Source organism: Sphaeramia orbicularis, chromosome 8 (assembly GCF_902148855.1).
Source record: "Sphaeramia orbicularis chromosome 8, fSphaOr1.1, whole genome shotgun sequence".
Taxonomy (NCBI): Eukaryota; Metazoa; Chordata; class Actinopteri; order Kurtiformes; family Apogonidae; genus Sphaeramia; species Sphaeramia orbicularis.
Genome location: NC_043964.1, coordinates 2,011,919 through 2,032,655, shown reverse-complemented (window position 1 = coordinate 2,032,655; position 20,737 = coordinate 2,011,919). Strand labels below are relative to the sequence as shown.

Sequence of the window (20,737 nt, the reverse complement as noted above, 5' to 3'; positions counted from 1 at the left end):
TGAGTACCTGGATTCAATGCACTGAATAAATTTAAGTTGATCACAGTTCATTCTCTAACAACCAATGCTTCCCTCTTTAATATATCTCCAAATTAGGGATGTAACCATTACCGGTATAAGGATAAACGGTGGTAAAATCACAGACGGTTAGTATTAGTGTTTAAATTCTAATTCTCATGATAACTGTTTGATTACCGCACTTTTAGGAGAAAAAACGCCTATGTACAGATCTGCTTTTATGTCAAATATTTGAGTATAGTTTGAATTTATTACAATTTTAATTTAAATACCTAATATTTGGAACCAACATTCACTTTTAAAGTCTTTGAAAAGGTTCATTAAGCATTAATATACATTTTTATAATCAGATTCGATATATTTTTTTGTGTGTTTTTTGTCCTTTTATGTTTTTATAGTAGGTTAAAGTGAAAAAATAATAGACAGATGAGATAGATGAAGTTGTGCTGAAAAAACAGATCCAAACATGGGTATAGTAAACATTTGTGTATATAGTATATAAAGGCAAAATCAGAAGGACTGAAAAACGGACAAAAAAGGCTCAGACCACTAAGGGTTAATATTGGAATGTTTCTGACACAGAAGGGACAGTGGCACTATTATTTTATTTGTTTTTTTGTATTTTTTTTTTTTTCCCAAAATACAACTTGGTTAAATTATTTCAGTGTGTGTATTCGTACTTTTTGAACATTTTGAGCACAATTTCAACAATACCGCGATAATAATGATAACCGTGATATGAAATTTTCATATGGTTCCATCCCTACTTCAAATATCCATACTATTCTGACCTGTGTATTTTTAATGGCGCTAAGTATATATTTAGAAGACTTAAGTGTTCAACAAAAATGCACATCCCATCAGTTTCGTTTCCAGATGCAGCACTGAAACAGTTTCCACTGGAGGAGGTGTGAGTTGAACAGCTTTTATTCTGAAAACGTCTCATTACAACACTGTGTTCAGTTCTTCCATTTTTCTGCGCGGCTCTGAGGACGGACCTTGAAAGTACAAGGTAAACCTCTTCTGTTTTTGTGTCACCATTAAGTATTTGTAGGGTGAAATCACAATAATAAGTTGTTTCAGCCAAACAAAGCAGTGTCCTGAAACATGAACATGACTGACTCTTCCGTTATTCCCCACAGATCGTAAATGCAGGACTTTATTCGTCTTCTGTCAGTTGGACTTGGGGAGTCTGTAGACGCCTGCAGACATCATCAGCTGATGCTCTCGGACCTTCCTCTGCAGAAAGGCTTCCAGTTCGTTTACGTCCATCTCTGTGACGACGGGTCCCGTAGCGACAAACATCCGCAGCATGGAGTGGATGCGGTCCAGCGTCATACTGTCCAGGTTAGTGAGCATGGCCTGAATGTAGGCCCAGAACAGCTGCAGAGAGAGAGAGTTCAGAAGAACAATAAAGGACCCAAATAAGACTAAAATATAAAAATGCATTTAAACTGAACAGTAGCACAGTTAAATGGATTGTCCATGCAGTGCAGATGGAGTAAAGGTGTAATGGTGCAGTGCAGAGGCCAGCCAATGTTAAAATACGCAGATGAACAATTTAAAAACTGGGCAAAATGTGGCATTCACTGACACTTGGGTAGTTTTGATTTCAGAGAATTTAAAAATTTAATTTAAGAGTACTGCAGACCACCCCTGTAAAACTACACCGTTTTAATCCTAACATTCCTAACATTTGTTAATTTAGTGTAATAAGGAAATGAAATAGTCACTTTGTTTCATTGTCTGTGGACCTGTGAGAAACTTCAGAATTTTTGGAAAGAGACTCTTAATTTAATTTATAGATTTACAGAATGTGTTATTCCTGTAGATCCAAAATGTTGTATTTTGCACATCTTCCCTGAGCAGTTTCAAATAATTGGAGGAAAAAGGAAACTTTTGCATTTTTGTTTATTACAAGCTAAACGAGTATGGAAGTAAATCTGTGTCATCACATTTTGAATTATAAAAGCCATTGAATTTCTAGCACTGAAGTTTTTTTTGCATTGAAATTAAGTATCTGAATTTTTGCACCTGAAATTTTTGCACCTGAATTTTTTTTAATTCTAAATTTATGAACATAGTTGCATTCAGAGACAAACAATCCAGATACTTAATTTCAGTGCAAAAAAATTCAGATACTTAATTTCAGTGCAAAAAAATTTAAGTGCTAGAAATTCAATATCTTTTATAATTCAAAATCTTATGACACAGATTTACTTCCATAAACGAGCTATTTCTTTGAGATGGAAAGATATTCAAGGACCCACAGCGAACCAACGGATTAAAGAAATGTGTTCTAACCTGGTACTGGAAAAGATGACGGACCTGGATAAAGGAAAGATCCAAGACTTTTAGAAGATCTGGACACCTTTTTTGCAATTTTTAAAGGACATATCTGTAGTCAATTAAGTTGTGTCTGCCAAGTATGTTTTGTTGCACTGGGAGTCGGTGCTGTTGTGTGGGTGGGGGATGGGAGGGATTGTTTTGATGTGTTATGTTTTTTGCTTGTTCTTATAAAACGATGAAAAAGGACAATAAATATATTTATGAAAAAAAAAAAAAAAGAGTACTGCAGATGACTCACAGGGCCATATCAGCAAAAGGAAACTGCACTTTACACACTATTAAATATTACTAATTATGATAAAAGACTATTCACATCATCAAAACACAAAAGGAAAATACTCTATTCTCTCATTTCTACTCATAGACAATAAGAAATGATGAGAATAAAGTTTGAAAATCTGTTTGAAAATAAACTAACATCAAATAACCCTAACAAAAAGCAACAGCCCTTTAGTCTCAGTGTGTTCATATTCTTGTAATATTATAATCAAGGATCCTACAAGTTCAATTTAAGCTTTTTAAGCCCTCTTTAAAACTACTTAGAACAGAATTCAATGCCTATGTCACAACCACACTGGCAAAAATCTGTGATTTCTAGAATTTAGGAAAATGTAATTATTTCCTCCAACACCTTGATTCCCGTCATTCTGAGTTGAACTGATTTCTTGCATAAGGTGCAGTGAACTTCTAACACGTTCCCTTCCACCGTGTCGAGAATGATCTTTTCTAAAACCAATCATTTTTAAATTTCCACTTCCTCATGTTTACTTTTCACTTCTGGGATCATTCCTCACCGGGGGCTGCAAACTTAGAGATAATCGGTTCCTGATTTCAATATAAACTGTCAGTTTGGAACTGAGCCGACTAATGTTACTTTCTTTGCAGTTTGGACATTTAACAGACACATTTAAACACAATACAACAAACAGGTTTATGAAAACAGAACTTAGACCTACCATATCAAATTTAAAAGCTTTTAAAGACTTTTTTAGGTATTAAATGCAGATTTGTAAACTCAAGACTTTTAAGACCCTGCAGGAACCCTGTGTAACTACACTACCAGGCAAAAGTTTGGACTCACCTTCTTATTTAAATGACATGAGATGGACCACAGATGGCCAACAAGAGCTCAGTGTCATTTGGAACTCCTTCCAGACTTTTGGAAAACATTTCAGGTGATTAGCTCATGAAGCTCATCAAGAGAATGCCAAGAATGCACAAAGCAGTAATAAAAGCAAAATGTGGCTATTTTGAAGAATCTAAAATATAAAACATGCTTTGAGTTTTGTCACACCTTTTTAAACTACATAATTCCATATGTGTTCATTCATAGTTTTGATGCCTTCAGTGAAAATCTACAATGAAAATAGTCATAAAAATAAAGAAAAACCAGGTGAGTCCAAACTTTTGCCTGGTAGTGTATGTACTCAAACTAGGCTTACAAAAATGAATAAATTAATAGACAATTGACATGAACTCAGTTTGAGCTACGTTGACCTGATAGTGGCAGAATAATATTCAGAGAACCCATTTTTCCCACAAAACTGCACCTAGTGAATGAAAATGACCCCATATGAACTCTGGATGGCAGCGGAGGACGATCAATATGAATCAAATTTTATCTCAGCCTATTATTGTTTGATTTATGTCCAAAAAACTGATTTTCAACTAAAGCGCCCCCATTTGGATGATTTCTAATACTCACAGTAGGGCGGCACAATTTTGGCTAAAAATAAAATCCAGATTTTTTTCCTCTAAAAACTCAATTTTTGATTTCTGGATAAAACTACAAAAGACGACAGAAGTCAGCATGTTGTTTTCATGTGCAGCCCACAGTGGAACGCACCGCTCCCACTCTGGGGTGTGATGATGTTTGAGGAGCTGAAATAAGTTGGTTGTGCTGCTGTCTGTGACTGACAGCGCCTTCAGCCAGAGTTTGCAGCGAGGAATGGTTTGGTCTTCATCGGAAACATGGAAGCCGTACCAATTCCACACAACCGACCTGCTCTTACTATTTTTAGCCACAAACTTCTCACTCTCCTTAGCAAACGCCATTTTTGTACTGGTGTGGAGACCAAAGACTGAGGAGACGCTCTCATAGTTAGGAGGAGGAGCCTACGGTAGCCCAGAGGAGGAGCCTACGGTAGCCAAGAGGAGGAGCCTACTGTAGCCCAGAGGAGGAGCCTACTGTAGCCCAGAGGAGGAGCCTACAGCAGCCCAGAGGAGGAGCCTACTGTAGCCCAGAGGAGGAGCCTACTGTAGCCCAGAGGAGGAGCCTACTGTAGCCCAGAGGAGGAGCCTACAGCAGCCCAGAGGAGGAGCCTACTGTAGCCCAGAGGAGGAGCCTACTGTAGCCCAGAGGAGGAGCCTACTGTAGCCCAGAGGAGGAGCCTACTGTAGCCCAGAGGCGCATGGCCCGGAGACATGAGAGAGATGAAATTCAATTTGACGATTACCCTTTTTTAAACATCATCCTAATTAAATAATCCAATTTCAATTTAAAATCAATTAATCGTGCAGCCTTAACTCATAGAGAAGCTGAAATCCATAGGGTTCTTCCCAAGGTTATTATCGTTAACGAAAACTAACGAAATGACAAAAACTAGAATTGTAAAAACATTTTTGTTAACTGAAATAAATAAAAACTGTAATTAAAAGAAAAAAACATACCTAACTGAAACTGTATTGTGTGTTTACAAAACTAACTACAACGGATAAAAATTATAGATAAAATTCCCTTCGTTTTCGTCTTTGTCAATGTCGGATTGATATGAAATTGTTTTATTTCGCTCAAGCAATTTCAGCTAGTGTCACCATATGATATTTAAGGGTCCGTCACTTGTGGTTTCCAGTAACTAAACTAAAACTAAGCATTTAGAAAAAAACCAAAACTAATAAAAACTATCAAACCTGCTGTAAAAACTAATTCAAACGAAGTGAATTACAGAAAAAAAAATCCAAACTAAATAAAAGTAAACTAGAATGAAAAATCCAAAACTATTAGAGCCTTGGTTCCTCCACTAGGGGTCCCCTATGTTTGTTATCAAGGGAGAAGAAATCCAACCAAATCTGTTCTAATTATCACATTCACACCAAGGAGATCTGGTGGCGGCGTTCGGGGTAAAACCAGGGATCTAAATATCAGATTTGTCCCGGCTGTTCCCCATTAAACGGTCGTCCTTCTGTGTGTTTTTCATCACCTGCAGCTTCTCCTCCCTCTGCTCAGACTGGGTGGTGGTGTTGGAGTCTCTCTCCTCGTCGCTGTCGATCAACATGACGCTTCTCTCCATCTTCTCTTTAGACGAGCCCCTCTCCACCACATAGTACCGTCCGCCCGCCTCCTCCCTCAGGACGCCGTGCTGCTGCCACAGAGCCAGCTTCCTGTGCACCAGCTCCTTGGGGGCGCCCAGTTTCACACTCAGCTCCTCCAGAGTCCAAGAACCTGACGGGTGACAAAGACATACACAGGAAATCTAGAGCTGAAGGTCAGACACATTTTAACAGCTATAAATAGCACTGGATTTAACAGATTTTAACCCTTTCATGCATGAATTATGAGAACCTTAATCAAGATGTTTTTTAAATTTTTCCTGAGAGTTTTTATTAAAAAAAAAAAAAATAAATAATGCGATTGAAATTTTTCTTATGAACCTATTTTTTATAGAGTTCAAAAAATGTCCACTCACCTGGACACCATACGTTTAATTTTTGAAGCAAAGAAACATATTTACTGATATACTGTATGAAAACTATAAATAAAAACATTTTTGTATTGTATTTACCGATAAATTGTGTGGAAACTATAAAATAAAAACATTAACAAACAAACTGTTAATCTGATGTTTTTTCTCATATTTTAACATATTCCAGTACTAGTCACTACTCACTTCATGGAGATAATATGCAAAAAAACCCAAAACAAAACAAAACTTTTTGTTTAAAAAAAAACAAAAAACTGTTAATTACAGTATAATAAGAATATTAAGCAATGGATTTCCACTCAAACATGTTAGTGCAGATCAGATTTTCCAAAAACAGCAAAGTTACAGTAATGGTCTGAATGTCAGTGTATGGGATGATGTGTAAGCGTCCACTGTGTTGGCTGATATGGAACTAAAACAACAAAACACATGAATATACGTATAAGAGAACAGCTTTGAACAGCTGTCCACTGGAGTGACCACCATGCATGAAAGGGTTAAAAACTCTTACATTCATTTACAAGAGTCTTAAGTATATTTATATTTTTTTTTATTTATATTTCTGTTTAAGTTCTGTTTGCTGGTGTTCAGACTTTAGGCAAATTTGCCCAATTCTGTTATTTTTATGGTCATATACATCTAAAACTCTTATTTTCTTATCAGTGTGAACAGCCTAAATAAATGTTAGTAAATGAGATACAAATTTACTTTTTATTTTTTAATTTATATTTGACTGTCAGTCTAGATCAGTCATCACACTGCTGTAGTTTGTTGTAGCTTTAAAGATCCTGAAATTCTGCATACATCGGTTAGTTTATAGGCTCTTCCTCCAGGCTACTGTCACCAGTGTGTGACTTTTCATTGTACATTTATTCATCATTCATTCAGTCCATACTTTAAAAAAAAATAATAATGTGAAAGTCAAATAAATAAATGGGCTCTCAACTGTGAATCCAAACAGCAGCTCAGTTAGATTCACTGTATGTTTTTATCTAGTTCCATGTCACACACGAACAAACAACCTGAGAGGATCAACACGGTAAAGTGTCCTTAAACGTCTCATTCAAAGGGACCATTTCCGGAAAGCGAAGCACGGTCTGAGTTTGGATGTGAAGGACGTACTTTTGTCCTGAAAGTGCAGGATGATGGCTGCGTGAATGGGAGACACGGTGAGGTGGGTGAGGGTCCGGTCCTCCAGCTCCACATCCAGAGTGACGGAGCCCAGGTGAGGCTTCCAGCTCAGCGTCCTCATGGCCTGAAACACAGACGAAGAGCCGTTTCCATCAGCTGTCACACATGAGTTCTCACGTAAGTCTCGCGCATATAGTTTTATGTTGTGATAAATATCCTTGCATTGGTTAGTTTGGCTTAAATTGTTATCTTTGTTTCCAAAATGTCTCAGAAATGGTTTTTACTTCAACTCTCTCGACACTGATTGTGTTTTTTTTTTTTTAATCCATGACTATGATAATGTTCTACCTCTAAATTTCTTGAATATTTTTCATGCTCTGACTGTAAATAATAATTTTCTACCACAACTAACCATCTACTTTCTTCACATCTCACTTAGGAAGAAAAATCTCCCATTAAACTTTAAGGAAATATTGATGTTTTTATCTCAAATCAACATGAACAGGACATCTTACAGCTGTAGACATGATGTGTCCCAATACTTTAGTCCATATAGTTTATAAACATCAATATTTCCTTAAAGTTTAATGGGAAATTTTTCTTCCTAAACGAAGAAAGTAGATGGTTATTTGTGGTGGAAAATCATTATTTACAGTCAGAGCATGAAAAATATATTAGAAATTCAGAGGCAGAACATTTAAAATCACAGTCAAGGATTAAAGGAAATATAATGTTTAGGGAAATTCAGTAAAAACCATCTCTGAGGCATTTTGGAAGCAAAGATAACAATTTAAACTAAACTAATCATTTTAATGATATTTATCCCAATATAAAACTATATTATAACATTTATCATTATTGTTTTCTGTTAGAAAAGAAACACCTGAATTCAACGTGTCCACATACTTTTGTCCATATAATGTCGTTTGTTAGATTGGTGTGAACTGTACCTTGAGCTTCTCGTAGCGGTGTGTGTAGTCCTCCATGGCCTGGCAGACCACCGGCGGCAGCTCCAGCTTCTCCTCCTTCAGCGTCGGCCAGAACTCCGAGGACAGGATGATGGCAGACAGGGAGAGCGGCGGCTGCTCGTCTTCGCCCAGCCTTGACTCCTCCTCTCGTATGTTACTGTTGATCCTGCGGGAATCGGCCATGTCCTGGATCCAACAGGGTCACATGTCGTAGCATTTCAAGGACTATTCATTTCATCGTCTTTATTATAAGGGAGTAGAACTGCAAGAACACTCTACATTTAACCAGTTTATATGTTCATATTAGGGATGCGACCATATGAAAATTTCATATCACGGTTATTGTGACCAAAATTATAACGGTTATCATTATTATCGCGGTATTATTGAAACTATGCTCAAAATGTTCAAAAAGTACTGATACACACACTGAAATAATTTAACCAAGATGTATTTAAAAAAAAACAAAAAAAATAATTAGTACAATGTCCCTTCTGTTGCAGAAACATTCAAATATTAACCCTTAGTGGTCTGAGCCTATTTTGTCCGTTTCAGTCCTTTATATACCTTTATATACTATATCAGAGCTTTCAAACTCATTTTCTTTCAGGTTCCATATTCAGCCCAGTTTGATCTCCAGTGGGCCGGAACCAGTAAAATAAGAGCATAATAACCTATAAATAATGACAACTCCAAATTTTTTAGTGCAAAAAATAACATTAAATGATGAAACTATTTCTATCCAAACAAAAAAAAAGATGTGAATAACTGGAAAAAACTGAAATTTCTGAAGAAAAAGAAGTGCAATTTTATCAATATTCTTCCTCAACTTATGATTTCTACATGTGCATTACAGATCAGATCTACCAAGACACAAAACAAGCAGAATATTGTTAAAATTACATTTATTTTTCTTTAGACATTCCAGGTTGTTCATATTTGTTCAGGTTATTGACATTTTATTGTTAAAGGAGATCAGAATTTAATGTTCTTCGCAGTAAATTACAGACAAAAAGTTGGTGTTGCCATTATTTAGAGGCATAATGTCTTATTTTTCTCACATTAAACCAAGAAGAACATTTGGAGTCATTATTTCTAGGTAATTATGCTATTATTTTTTAGTTTGATTCCCTTGACTGTTAATATCCTCAGGGTAATTTTTGCATTTTGCACTTTGTAAATTTGGATTGGAACCAGATTGGAACCTTTAGCAGGCCGTTTTTGGCCCCCGGGCCTCATGTTTGACACCTGTGTACAATATAAACAAATGTTTACTATACCCATGTTTGGGATCTGTTTTTTCAGCACAGCTTCATCTATATCATTTGCCTATTATTTTTTCACTTTAATCAGTGATAAAAACATAAAAGGACAGAAAACAAAATAAATATAAAATCCGATTTGAAAAATGTATATAATTTATTGTATAAATAACACACAGATGCTTAACGAACCTTTTCAAAGACTGTAAAAGTGAAGATTGGTTCCAAATATTAGGCATAGACAATTAAAATTGTAATAAATTCAAACTATACTCAAATATTTGACATAAAAGCAAATCTGTACATAGGGTTTTCTCCCCTAAAAGTGCGGTAATCAAACACAGTTATCATGAGAATTAGAATTTAAACGGTAATACTAACCGTCTGTGATTTTACCACCGTTTATCGTTACACCGGTAATCGTTACATCCCTATTGTGCACAGAAGGAAACACTCTGAAGAGTTCAGAGGCAGTCTGATCAGAGCACCGGTAATCGTTACATCCCTAGCTCATATTAGCAATTAGGTTATAATTCCTGGAGCCAACAGTTGGAACAAGCTCCTGTCTTATTGTAGTTTTATCTCTGACTGGGTTACATTTGCTGATCCATCAGCCTGGTTTTGGTTTCAGTTCTGTGATTTTATTCAGTGACACAATTAGTCACTCACTTAATAAGTTGTCAAAAACTACACTCATAACCAGCTATTTTAATATATAATCTAAGAAAAAAGTCAAAATACTACAATTTGTCCTTCTGAAATGTTAATATTTTCTGGTTTCTTCACTCCTTTGTGGCAGTAAACAGAATATTTTTTGGGATCTGAACCAGACAAGACATTTAAGAAAAGTCCTCATGAGCTTTGAGAAACACTGACTGACGTTTTAACCCCAACTGGTCGAGTCAGACGACCATCCTCCAAGAGTTCTCCGAAGTCCTCCAAAAGTTTTTCCTTCCACTGTCACCAAGTGTTTGCTCCTGGAGGATTCTGTTAGTGTCTCTAAATGTAAAGTGGCATGAGATCACTTCTGTTACGATGTGGTGCTATGTAACTAGAATTGATAGATTGATTTCATCACCTTTTTAAGGACCAAACAAGTTATTGATTGAGAAACAATGAAACTCTCAATCAAAAGTGAAAATAATTATAACCAAGAACACAGGTGGTCACAGGTGTTTTACTTTCAAAACCACAAAAGCATCTTTGAAAGGAGCATTTACAAACGTGGTCCCATGTGCACAGGAAGAGCTCACAACCACCTGGTTTTTATGTCCACAAGTTGTGAGGCTAAACATACCCTGTGGTTTCATTACACATCGCAGTGTTAAATGATGAAAAGCATCGTGTCAGACTGTGCTCACCTTCAGCATGACCTCGCAGTAATGCATGTGAGATTCTCCAAACCGGAGCTTCAGCAGCTCAACGTTCCGAATTTCCCTGAAGAAAAGAAGACACAAACTCATCAGGAATCCAAAATAGGACAAGGTTGAAACTCTGAGTGTCATTATTGTGAAAAAGCTATTGTGGAATAAATGTGTACCTTTCATGCAGTGTCTTGTGTTGAATTTAATGGAAAAATTGTGTCGTTTCAGAATATAACATCCAAAAATGTGTGTGACTTGTCCTTGTGTGACTTTGTGCATGATGTTTGTTGAAAAGTGGAGCAAAAATGACCCTTTTTCAGTGACAAATACTTTGCAAACCCATATGAATCCGTTGCTGTTTGTAAATGTTCATTGAACTGTCTTCCTTTGGACCTTCGAAGCAGAGCTGATGGTCTGGCCTTTAGAATGAGGATCAGTTTCAGTGATTTCAGTTCAAAGTCAATGACGTCAGATCAGACAGTTCCTCAGAAGACGTCCTGGGACTATTCTGTTTGGATTTTTTGGCTTCTAGGTCAGAATTGGACTTATAATTCTGTATGTAGAGTTGATATGATCATAAATCTGTATGTATTATACACCATTCTCTTTCTTTTTCTGTTGTGAATAAAGCATTACCAACAATTCAGTCTATTCTAATATTAGATCAGTCAAATCATTACTTCTACTAACCCTACCCACATCAGTTTTTAGTTTGTGAAAAAAATACAGACCACTGCAAAAAAAACCAAACTTGCATTCACTCAATTTTCAATATCTAGCCTCCAAAATTGAATCACTTGTGCCCACCTACATGGGCTACAAGTAGTTTATATTATTTAGGCCCATTTACTTTCCTAAAGTCAGATCAAGTTTTTTTTACAACCAAATTTTCATATTGGTTTTTGAAACTGCCACCAATTTGTTAGGTTTGGACAGTTCTGTCAGCGATGAAGCCAATTTAAGCAGAGATTCTGCATAAATGATTTAGATTCAGATTCCTGAGAAAATTTGACCCTAAACTGATAGATTTTTAGTCCAGAACCAAAAACTTGAATTTTTGCCCTTAATGTCACTAAAATGTGACTCAAACCTTGAACCTTGTCAAATAGCCCTGACAGAGTTTTTAGAGTGATACCTCTGAGTGTGTCAGAGAGGCGGTGGTTACCTGGCGGTGTTGTAGTTGAGCTGGTGCAGCAGTCTGTCGGCCAACACCGCTCTGTACTCGTCGATGAAGATGTCCTTGCTGCCGTAGATGCTGACCAGTAGGCTGATGATGTCCGATGAACGCCGTTTGGAGCCGGTCTTATCTGGAAAACATTCAGGAGCGACACTTTTATCTCTGCAATTCCCCAAACAGACAATGGAGAGAAACACAGGTGGTCAAATTTACAAGTGATGCGTTCACTGACCAGGCACAGCGTCCGTTGGGTCTGGTGTCCAGTCTTCAGGGTCGTTGCCTTCTTCGTCACTTTCCTGCATCTCCAGTGTCACTGGGTCTCCTCTGGACAGCTCCGAAGCCAAATCAGTGCAGCCCTCAGCATCTCCAGTCAGACCAGCTACAATCTGCCTCACTGTGTCCTCCCGAGTCCTTAAACGCACCACAAATTAAGCAACACAACTCAGCTGAGCACCATGAGCAGCAGAGTTTCCTGTTTTTATCTGGTTTTGGTTTTTATTATTTTTCTGATACAGTATTCTATTTCACTAGTGTGTATTTGTGTCTGTCTGTGCAATAACTGTTTTTATGTTTTAGCTGTGTTTATGTTTTGTTTCTGTTTTTGTTCATGTCTTTTTTAACTCCGTGACTCAGGGAAATGCACAAGAATTCCAATGTACCTATAGTATACTATAAAGTCTATTCTATTCTATTGTTTGTACAGATTTTTTTTATGAATTATCAACAATCTGGAGGAGTAACAGCTCAGAGTAAATAATCTACATATTTAAAAACTGCTCATAATTTGGTGGATGAACAGATTGACTGACCGGAGGTATTTGCGGATGGGCTGGCAGGCGACCTGCAGGATGACCATGGATGGATCGAGTTCTCTGAGGGCTTTGATGGCCGAGATGTAAACAGTGAGGATGTCAGACGTGTGAACACCTGAGAGGAGATGGTCCAAACCAAAGAAGTCCAGTTCTGAATCAGATGCATCTTTTATCACTGCACATCATACCTGTACCTGTATCCTGGTCTAGATCAGTGGTGTCAAACTCCTTTTAGTTCAGGGTCCACATACTGCCCAATGTGATCTCAAGTGGGTCAGACCAATAAAATAATCCAAGGCGTAATAACCTATAAATAATAATCCAATTTTCTCTCTATTTTAGAGAAAAAAGTAAAAATACATTAGAGAATGTGAATAACCCGAACAACCATGTACTTGTACCTGAAATGTATTATTATTCTTGTTATTATTAAGAAAAATAAGTGCAATTTCAACAATATTATGTCTCCCCTTATTATTAACACAACTTACAGACCACAGTGGATCTAAAAATTCACAAAACATATATTAACAGGTAAAATATTGTTAAAATTGCACTTATTTTTCTTCAGACGCATCAGATTGTTCATATTCATTATTGACATTTTATCGTGAAAGGCTAGTTTCTAAATGTAGATATTTTCATAAAGTAATTTAACGGTTTTCACATTAAACCAAGGACAAATTTGGAGTTGTCATTACTTACAGGTTATTATGCTATTATTTTATTTGAGTTCATATTAGGCTGAATGTGGCCCCTGAACTAAAATGAGTTTGACCCCCTTTACTATTAATATCCTAAGTGTAATTTTTTGCACTAAAGGGACTACACTAATTGGACCATGAGGCGGGCCAGTTTTGGCCCATGGGCCGTATGTTTAACACCCCTGGTCTAGATCATATTTGGGATGTTCTCTTTGCAGAACACTTGAAATGCCATTTAAGTTAGAAGTTTAGAATGTCACGTTACTTATTTGAACCTTTTTTCCAACCTTAAAATAAATGAAACAGGAGTAGATCCATCAATTCATCAACAAATGAAAATCTTACAAACGACAATCAACCTCAGTAAACATGGACACTATCGTTCAAACTGACCTGGGTGCAGCAGACGGCTCTCAAAAGCAGATTTGAGCGAAGTGAGGAGTTGCTGCCTCTGGTTTGTTCGCTCTAAACAAAACTTCAGATCCTCAATAGCAGCTTTGGACTCTGGGAAATCTGAGAGCGACAACAAACATCACAAATTAAAAAAAAAAAACAACAGTCCTGTAAATCTGGGCATCCACACCTGACGACAAAGAATACATGTGTTCCCTCACCTCTGATGATGCTGAACAACTCATCGATCCTCATGTTGACGTAGATTCGACAGAAGAACTGGTGCATATGACACCTCCACTGCTTCAGGATAGGACTGGAAGGCTGGCCGTCCTGGACGCTGGGAGTACTGGGAACACTGGGAACACTGGGAACACTGGGAGGGTCTCTGTCGGCCTCACTGGCAAACACTTTGCTGAGCCAGCCAAGAACCAGCTCCAGCCACTGCTCACACAAACACACATTTATTAAAACAACAAAAAAGGAACAAAGCCTAATAATCCCCAAATAAAACTATGTGAGAAATTTAAGTATTTCAAAATAAAGCAGAGAAAGTGACAAACTAAGCATTTTAAAGCTTATGGTATTTATCTTATTTTTTGTGACAGATTTAATGTGTTTAGGAAACACTGTAAGTGAACATCAGCATGTCCATCTTTAAATGAATGCAGAGCTTCCAGTCAAAAATAATTAAAACCATATCAACACTTATTAAACTATTGGATTCATCTTCAATCAAACACAATAAATGAACATTTTTCTAACGTTTGGCGGGGCTGTTTAAACCCTGATCAGATGGCGGACGTTTTACCTCCTGGAACTCGAGCAGGAAGGAGCGTTCGTACTCGCCCCTGCAGTGCTGTTCCATCCGCTGTTCAATGAGTTTGTGGAGGATGAAGGTGACGGCCTTGGAGCTGACCCACTCCAGCAGCTGCAGCTTGGATCTACAACCACCACATTCAGAAGAAATCACTAAACTAGGACAGAGTCAAAACTCTGGGTCTCATACAAAAGTCAGATCTTTCCAGATAAAATCTTCCCTCTCTTTCATGGTTCACTTACAGGATGTGGCTGAGCTCCTGCAGCTGCTCCAGCGCCTCCCGACACCAGCACTGACCCATCTGGATGCTGCAGCCTGGACAGACCCCTCCCTCTGGTCCGTCTGCAGCGTCGCCCCCGTCCTCAGCCTCCCCCTCCTGGTTCATGTAGACGGAGAACGTCCTGCTGTAGAACTCCAGAACTCGTTCCTGGAGGACGGGGGAGGGGGAGAACAGGAGGAGGGCTCTGATGATGGTAAAGGCCCGATCCTGGAGACCCCCGGGCTTTGTCCCACATGGACTACAGCGGCCCTCAGCCTGCCAAGTCCTCAACCTCTCCAAACCACCTGGAGGAAGAAGGGGATGTTTGAACCCAGACCAAGGTTCGAATAGTTTTGGATTTTTCATTCTAGTTTAGTCTTATTTACTTTTGACTTTTTTTTCCTCTAATTCAGTTCGTTTTAATTCATTTTTAGAGCAGGTTTGATAGTTTTTATTAGTTTAAATTTTTTTCCAAATGCTTAGTTTTAGTATTAATTTTAGCTTTGTCGTCTCTTTTCTCTTCTTCTCTGTTGTCGTATTCAAATAAATCCCAGACAGGACTCTGCTGCTTTCTCCCAACTTTAGTCTCCATGTTTCCAGGTAGAGTGGGGACCAGAAGACGACTGGAAACCACAAGTGAACACAAGTGACGGAGCAAAAAGTGTTGTATGGTGACAGCAGAGACAATTGCTAGAGCGAAATAAATCACTTTCGTATCAATCTGACATTGACAAAGATGAAAACGAAGGGAATTTTATCCATAATTTTTATCCATTTTAGTTAGTTTTGTAAACACACAACACAGTTTCAGTTAGTTATCTTTTTTTTCTTTTAATTATAGTTTTTATTTATTTCAGTTAACGAAAATGTTTTAATTCTAGTTTCGTCATTTCATTAGCTTTCGTTCAGAGCTAAACATGGAGAATCAGCGTTCAGTTTCTATACTCCGTATATCTGGAAGTCCAGGTTCCAGACTCACCTGTTCACTGCTGCCTTTGACTAAAAGGCTTTTGACTTTTTAAATTTTATATTCTCTTTCGAAACTTTGCACTGCAACTCTTACTTTAATGTGTGTGTTTTTATATTTTTGGATTTTATGTGTTGTTTTCTTACTTACTGTTTTTAATCACCTTCTACATGTTTTTTATAATGTTTTAAATGTGTTTCTTTTTCCCTTGTCATTGTATTTCAGTGTCCTGTGTGAAGCACCTTGAATTGCCTTGTTGCTGAAATGTGCGATACAAATAAACTTGCCTTGCCTCGGTTAACGATAATAATCTTGACCCAGATACTTACTTATTCACTCATTTCCGGTCTAATTCTATTCAGCACTAACCTAGGAAGGGGTCCAGCCTGTCCAGCAGAGTCCTAAAGGCGGTAAGCAGAACCCAGGCTCGGTCTCTCTCCTCCACCTCATTCTCTGGCTGTTTGAGCCCCGACCAGAACTCAGGGACGACACAGGAAGACAGACGCATCTGCAGAGTCTCCAGCAGCCAGCTACCCAGCAGCTGGTCCAGTCCATGAGCACTGAGCAGGGCCAGAGAGTCCACCACAGTCTGATCCGACCCTGATCCTCCAGGAGACACCTGACAACCCCAAACACACAATTCAGTTCTGACAAATGAGGCTTTTCTACAAACTGACTTCCAGGGTTTTCCACGTTCTTTAGTCTCTCTGGGACAATATGGTCCAGATTTTTTAAAGTAAATACAACAAAAGTTTCACAAATCAGACACTGTGTTTTAGAGTCTCCTATCTGTAAGGGATGGTCTAGTCTAGATTTAATTTGTCTAAATATCAGGCTGTAATATGGACCTGATCTGACGTGGTCTAAAAAGCAATGCAAGGTCGCTTTTCTGCCATTTTCACTTACAAAATTAAGGTTGCGCAAACTTAAAAATCAGTTTCAGACCACACTGAGGTTTTATTTACACTGTGTTAGAGCACAGGTGTCAAAAATGCGTCCCGGGGGCCAAATCAGACCCACCAAAGGTTCCATTCCAGCCCGCGGGATGAAAGTGCAAAAATGAACCTGAACAGTCCAGGTTGTCCAAATCCCTTTGGTTCAGGTTCCACATACAGACCAATGTGATCTACAGTCAAAAGAACAACACAATAACCCAGAAATAATGACAACCACAAATTTACTTCGTAAAAAATTCTGTGGAAAAAATTTGAATGAAAAAAAACAAACAAACATTACTCTGTGAAAATATTTACATTTACAAAACTATTCTTTCACAGTAAAATGCAAATAAATACATAAATAAAAACAAAGATGAGCAACCTGAAATGTGCAATTGTAACAATATTCTGCCTGTTCCTAAATGTTTGGTGCATTTATGGATCCACTGGAATCTGGAGTTGTGTTGATAATAACAGATGGAATATTGGAGAAATTGTTCAAATTTTAGTTCCAAACTCCAAAATTTACCAAATGTTTATGGAACACTGTGTGTAAATGTACATGTATAAATAATAAGTCGATGCATAATATTGTTATAATTGCACTAATTTTTCAAATGAAATTTCTGTTTTTCAACTTATTCACATCTTTTTTGTAAAATGTAAATATTTTCAGAATTTAATTGTTTTTTTTTGTATTAAAACAAAAAGAAACACTTGGATTTCTCATTATTTATAGGTTATTAAGTTATTATTTTACTGGTTCTGGCCCACTGCAGATCAAATTGGGCTGAATATGGAACTGAACCAAAATGAGTTTGAGAGCCCTGTCTTAGAGCATTCAGTTGTTAAAAACAGAGAATATTGGTATATTTGCAGGTAAAGACAAAAAAAACACCCAAGACAGGATGAATGAGACCGAGTAGTCTGCTCCTCTTTCTCCCTGACCTTTTCTCTCCTAATTTTCTCTTCTATTTATGTCCCAGTGAATACATGTCACTGACTTGACTTCTTCCCTGGAGTCTCTGTGCTTTATCGCCTCACAAGTTTTCCCTGGATCATCACTGGTTTTCCCTGGATCATCACTGGTTTTCCCAGGATCATCAGAGGTTTTCCTAGGATCATCAGAGGTTTTCCCAGGATCACCACAGGTTTTCCCAGGATCATCAGAGGTTTTCCCAGAATCACCACAGGTTTTCCCTGGATCATCACTGGTTTTCCCAGGATCATCAGAGGTTTTCCCAGAATCACCACAGGTTTTCCCTGGATCATCACAGGTTCTCCCTGGATCTTCACAGGTTTTCCCAGGATCATCACTGGTTTTCCCAGGATCATCACAAGTTTTCCCAGGATCATCACTGGTTTTCCCAGGATCATCACAGGTTTTCCCAGGATCATCACAGGTTTTCCCAGGATCACCACAGGTTTTCCCAGGATCATCACTGGTTTTCCCAGGATCATCACAAGTTTTCCCAGGATCATCACTGGTTTTCCCAGGATCATCACAAGTTTTCCTAGGGTCATCACAGGTTTTCCCAGGATCACCACAGGTTTTCCCAGGATCATCAGAGGTTTTCCAGAATCACCACAGGTTTTCCCTGGATCATCACTGGTTTTCCCAGGATCATCACAGGTTTTCCCAGGATCATCACAGGTTCTCCCTGGATCTTCACAGGTTTTCCCAGGATCATCACTGGTTTTCCCAGGATCATCACAGGTTTTCCCAGGATCATCACAGGTTTTCCCAGGATCATCACAGGTTTTCCCAGGATCATCACAGGTTTTCCCTGGATCCTCTCTGGACCTGCTGCTGTGCTCCTGCCTCTCTCCACCTTCATCGTCATCACTCACTTCTCCATATAGTTCTGATAGTGTTTATTCTACAGTTCCATAGATGTTCTAGTTCAGTTTTCTGTGCATCAGTTCCATCCATGTGTCTCCCCCTACCTCCCCCCTCTCCCCCAGTCTCTCTCTCTATTGCTCTCTCTTTTCTCCTCCTTTCCTCTCTCTCCTCCTGTCACTCGTCCATCCTCCTCAGTCTGGTTCTGCTCCAGGTTTAACCCTCTTAAAAGGTCCTTTTTCCTTCCTCTGTCTCCTCTCACTAGTTTTTACTTCTGTTGGTTTCTGTAAACTGCCTTCAGTCTGTATGGGACAACTCTATATGAAAAGTGTCATGAGAGAACTGTTGTTACGATTTGGCGCTATAGAAATAAAATTTGATTGATTGAAAGAGGAAAGGCCTAATAAAATACAGGGGAAGATAAAGTAACATATGAGCCGAACTGACCCTAACCCCCCTCTGTCTTTAAAGGCATGATCAGTGTTTGTCACATGATGGAACACATTTAACCCTGTCATCCTGGATGGACCTGGTCCCATCCGGTCCCTGTCCGTCCGTCTGTCTGTCCGCAGATAAACGGCTCTTACCAAACATGCGGTCACATCCTCCCAGGCATCAGACACTCCCAGGTCTGAGGTGGAAGCCGAAACTTCAGCTGAATCTGACTCCATGGCATTTTCCTCCATTTTCCCCAAAGTGTTCAGACTCACCCAAACGGGCTAATGTCAGCCAAACATTGAAACTTCCAGCTGTTTATCGGATTAGCGACGCGGTTTATGCAAATACACGCATTGTGTTTGTTACAGACTCTATTAATGTGTAATAACAACACTTGTACACATACTTAAAGCCTTTCTGTGTTAAATTAATACAACATCGGACTTTCTCGCTTGCTTATCGCGGGTTTAAGTCTTCTTCGTTGGTTTTTCTTCTTCTACGGCTGCTCCTGTGCGTTAACCTGGAGGATCCTTGTCACTACTGCCCCCTAGAGCAGGGCTGTCACACTTACTATAGTTCAGTTCCACATTCAGCCGAATCTGATCTGCAGTGGGCCGAACCAGGAAAATAAGAACAGAATAATATAGAAATCATGTCAGCTCCAAGCTTTTATCTATGTTTTAGAGCAAAAACAGTTCACTTACATTATGAACAGGTTTACATCTACAAACTATTCTTTCAAAAGATGTGAATAACATGGACAAACTGAAAAAAATCAGTGTAATTTTAACACTATTCTGCCTCAGTTTATCATTTCCACATGTGCATTATAACGTACAGATCACAGTGGATCTACAAACACACAAAATATTTAATAACAGACAGAATATTGTTAAAATTGTACTTATTTCTCTTAAGACATTTCAGGTTGTTCATATTTGTTCAGGTTATTCCCATTTTTTGCAAAATTATACTTTGTTTTAGTGTAAATACATGAAAATATTTACATTTACAAAAGAAACATTTGGAGTTGTCATTATTACTATGTTATTATGATAGTATTTGACTGGTCCTGCCCACTGCAGATTGAATTGGTCTGAATGTGGAACCTGAACTAAAAGGATTGTTTATATCTTCAGTGTATTTGCATTTCACAAATTCATCCCAGGGGCCAGGTTGGAACCTTTGGCGGGCCGGATTTAGCCCCCAGGCCACATGTTTGACACCCCTGCTCTAGAGGATCACATAGTAATTTCATTGAAGTTTATTTTGTACGATCAGCGAAAGTAAGTGTACGCTAATATTAACACTGACTTGATACTTAAATTTATTAATAGAATAGAATAGAATAGAATGTATTTGCAATTTGCATAGATACATAGCAGTATAGGTACATTGGAATTCCTGTGTGTTTCCCTGAGTCAGAAAAAGAGTTAGAAAAAGGAAAAGATATGACAAAAAAGACAGATATAAAACATAAACACCGCTAAAACATATAAAAACAGTTATTGCACATACAAGCACAAAAACACATTTATAAAATAGAGTATTACAAAGAGAGTAATAATAATAAGAATAAGAAGAAGAAGAGTATTG

General features: G+C 38.1%; 1 protein-coding gene across 1 annotated transcript; it reads right to left on the bottom strand.

The window, feature by feature from the left end:
- Positions 1-927: 927 nt before the first annotated feature.
- anapc2 (anaphase promoting complex subunit 2) lies at positions 928-19,389 on the bottom strand. The gene is made up of 14 exons (XM_030141624.1): positions 19,291-19,389; positions 16,295-16,544; positions 14,942-15,263; positions 14,691-14,823; positions 14,101-14,323; positions 13,880-13,999; positions 12,780-12,897; positions 12,203-12,381; positions 11,959-12,100; positions 10,791-10,866; positions 8,150-8,353; positions 7,191-7,323; positions 5,568-5,809; positions 928-1,401 (listed from the first exon to the last, which is right to left on the bottom strand). Exons 1-14 carry the CDS (start codon positions 19,387-19,389, stop codon positions 1,192-1,194), a joined length of 2,451 nt encoding a protein of 816 aa, XP_029997484.1. The 3' UTR covers positions 928-1,191.
- Between the last annotated feature and the right edge of the window lie 1,348 nt (positions 19,390-20,737).

What these genes read in the sequence shown, in the direction of transcription:
- anapc2 (XM_030141624.1), bottom strand. Translation starts at nt 19,389, where the DNA reads ATGGAGGAAAATGCCATGGAGTCAGATTCAGCTGAAGTTTCGGCTTCC. An exon ending in AGGATGTGACCGCATGTTTG is followed by an intron (nt 16,545 to 19,290) that starts GTAAGAGCCGTT and finishes TGGGGTTGTCAG; the next exon opens with GTGTCTCCTGGAGGATCAGG. An exon ending in CTCAACTACAACACCGCCAG is followed by an intron (nt 10,867 to 11,958) that starts GTAACCACCGCC and finishes TCTTTTCTTCAG; the next exon opens with GGAAATTCGGAACGTTGAGC.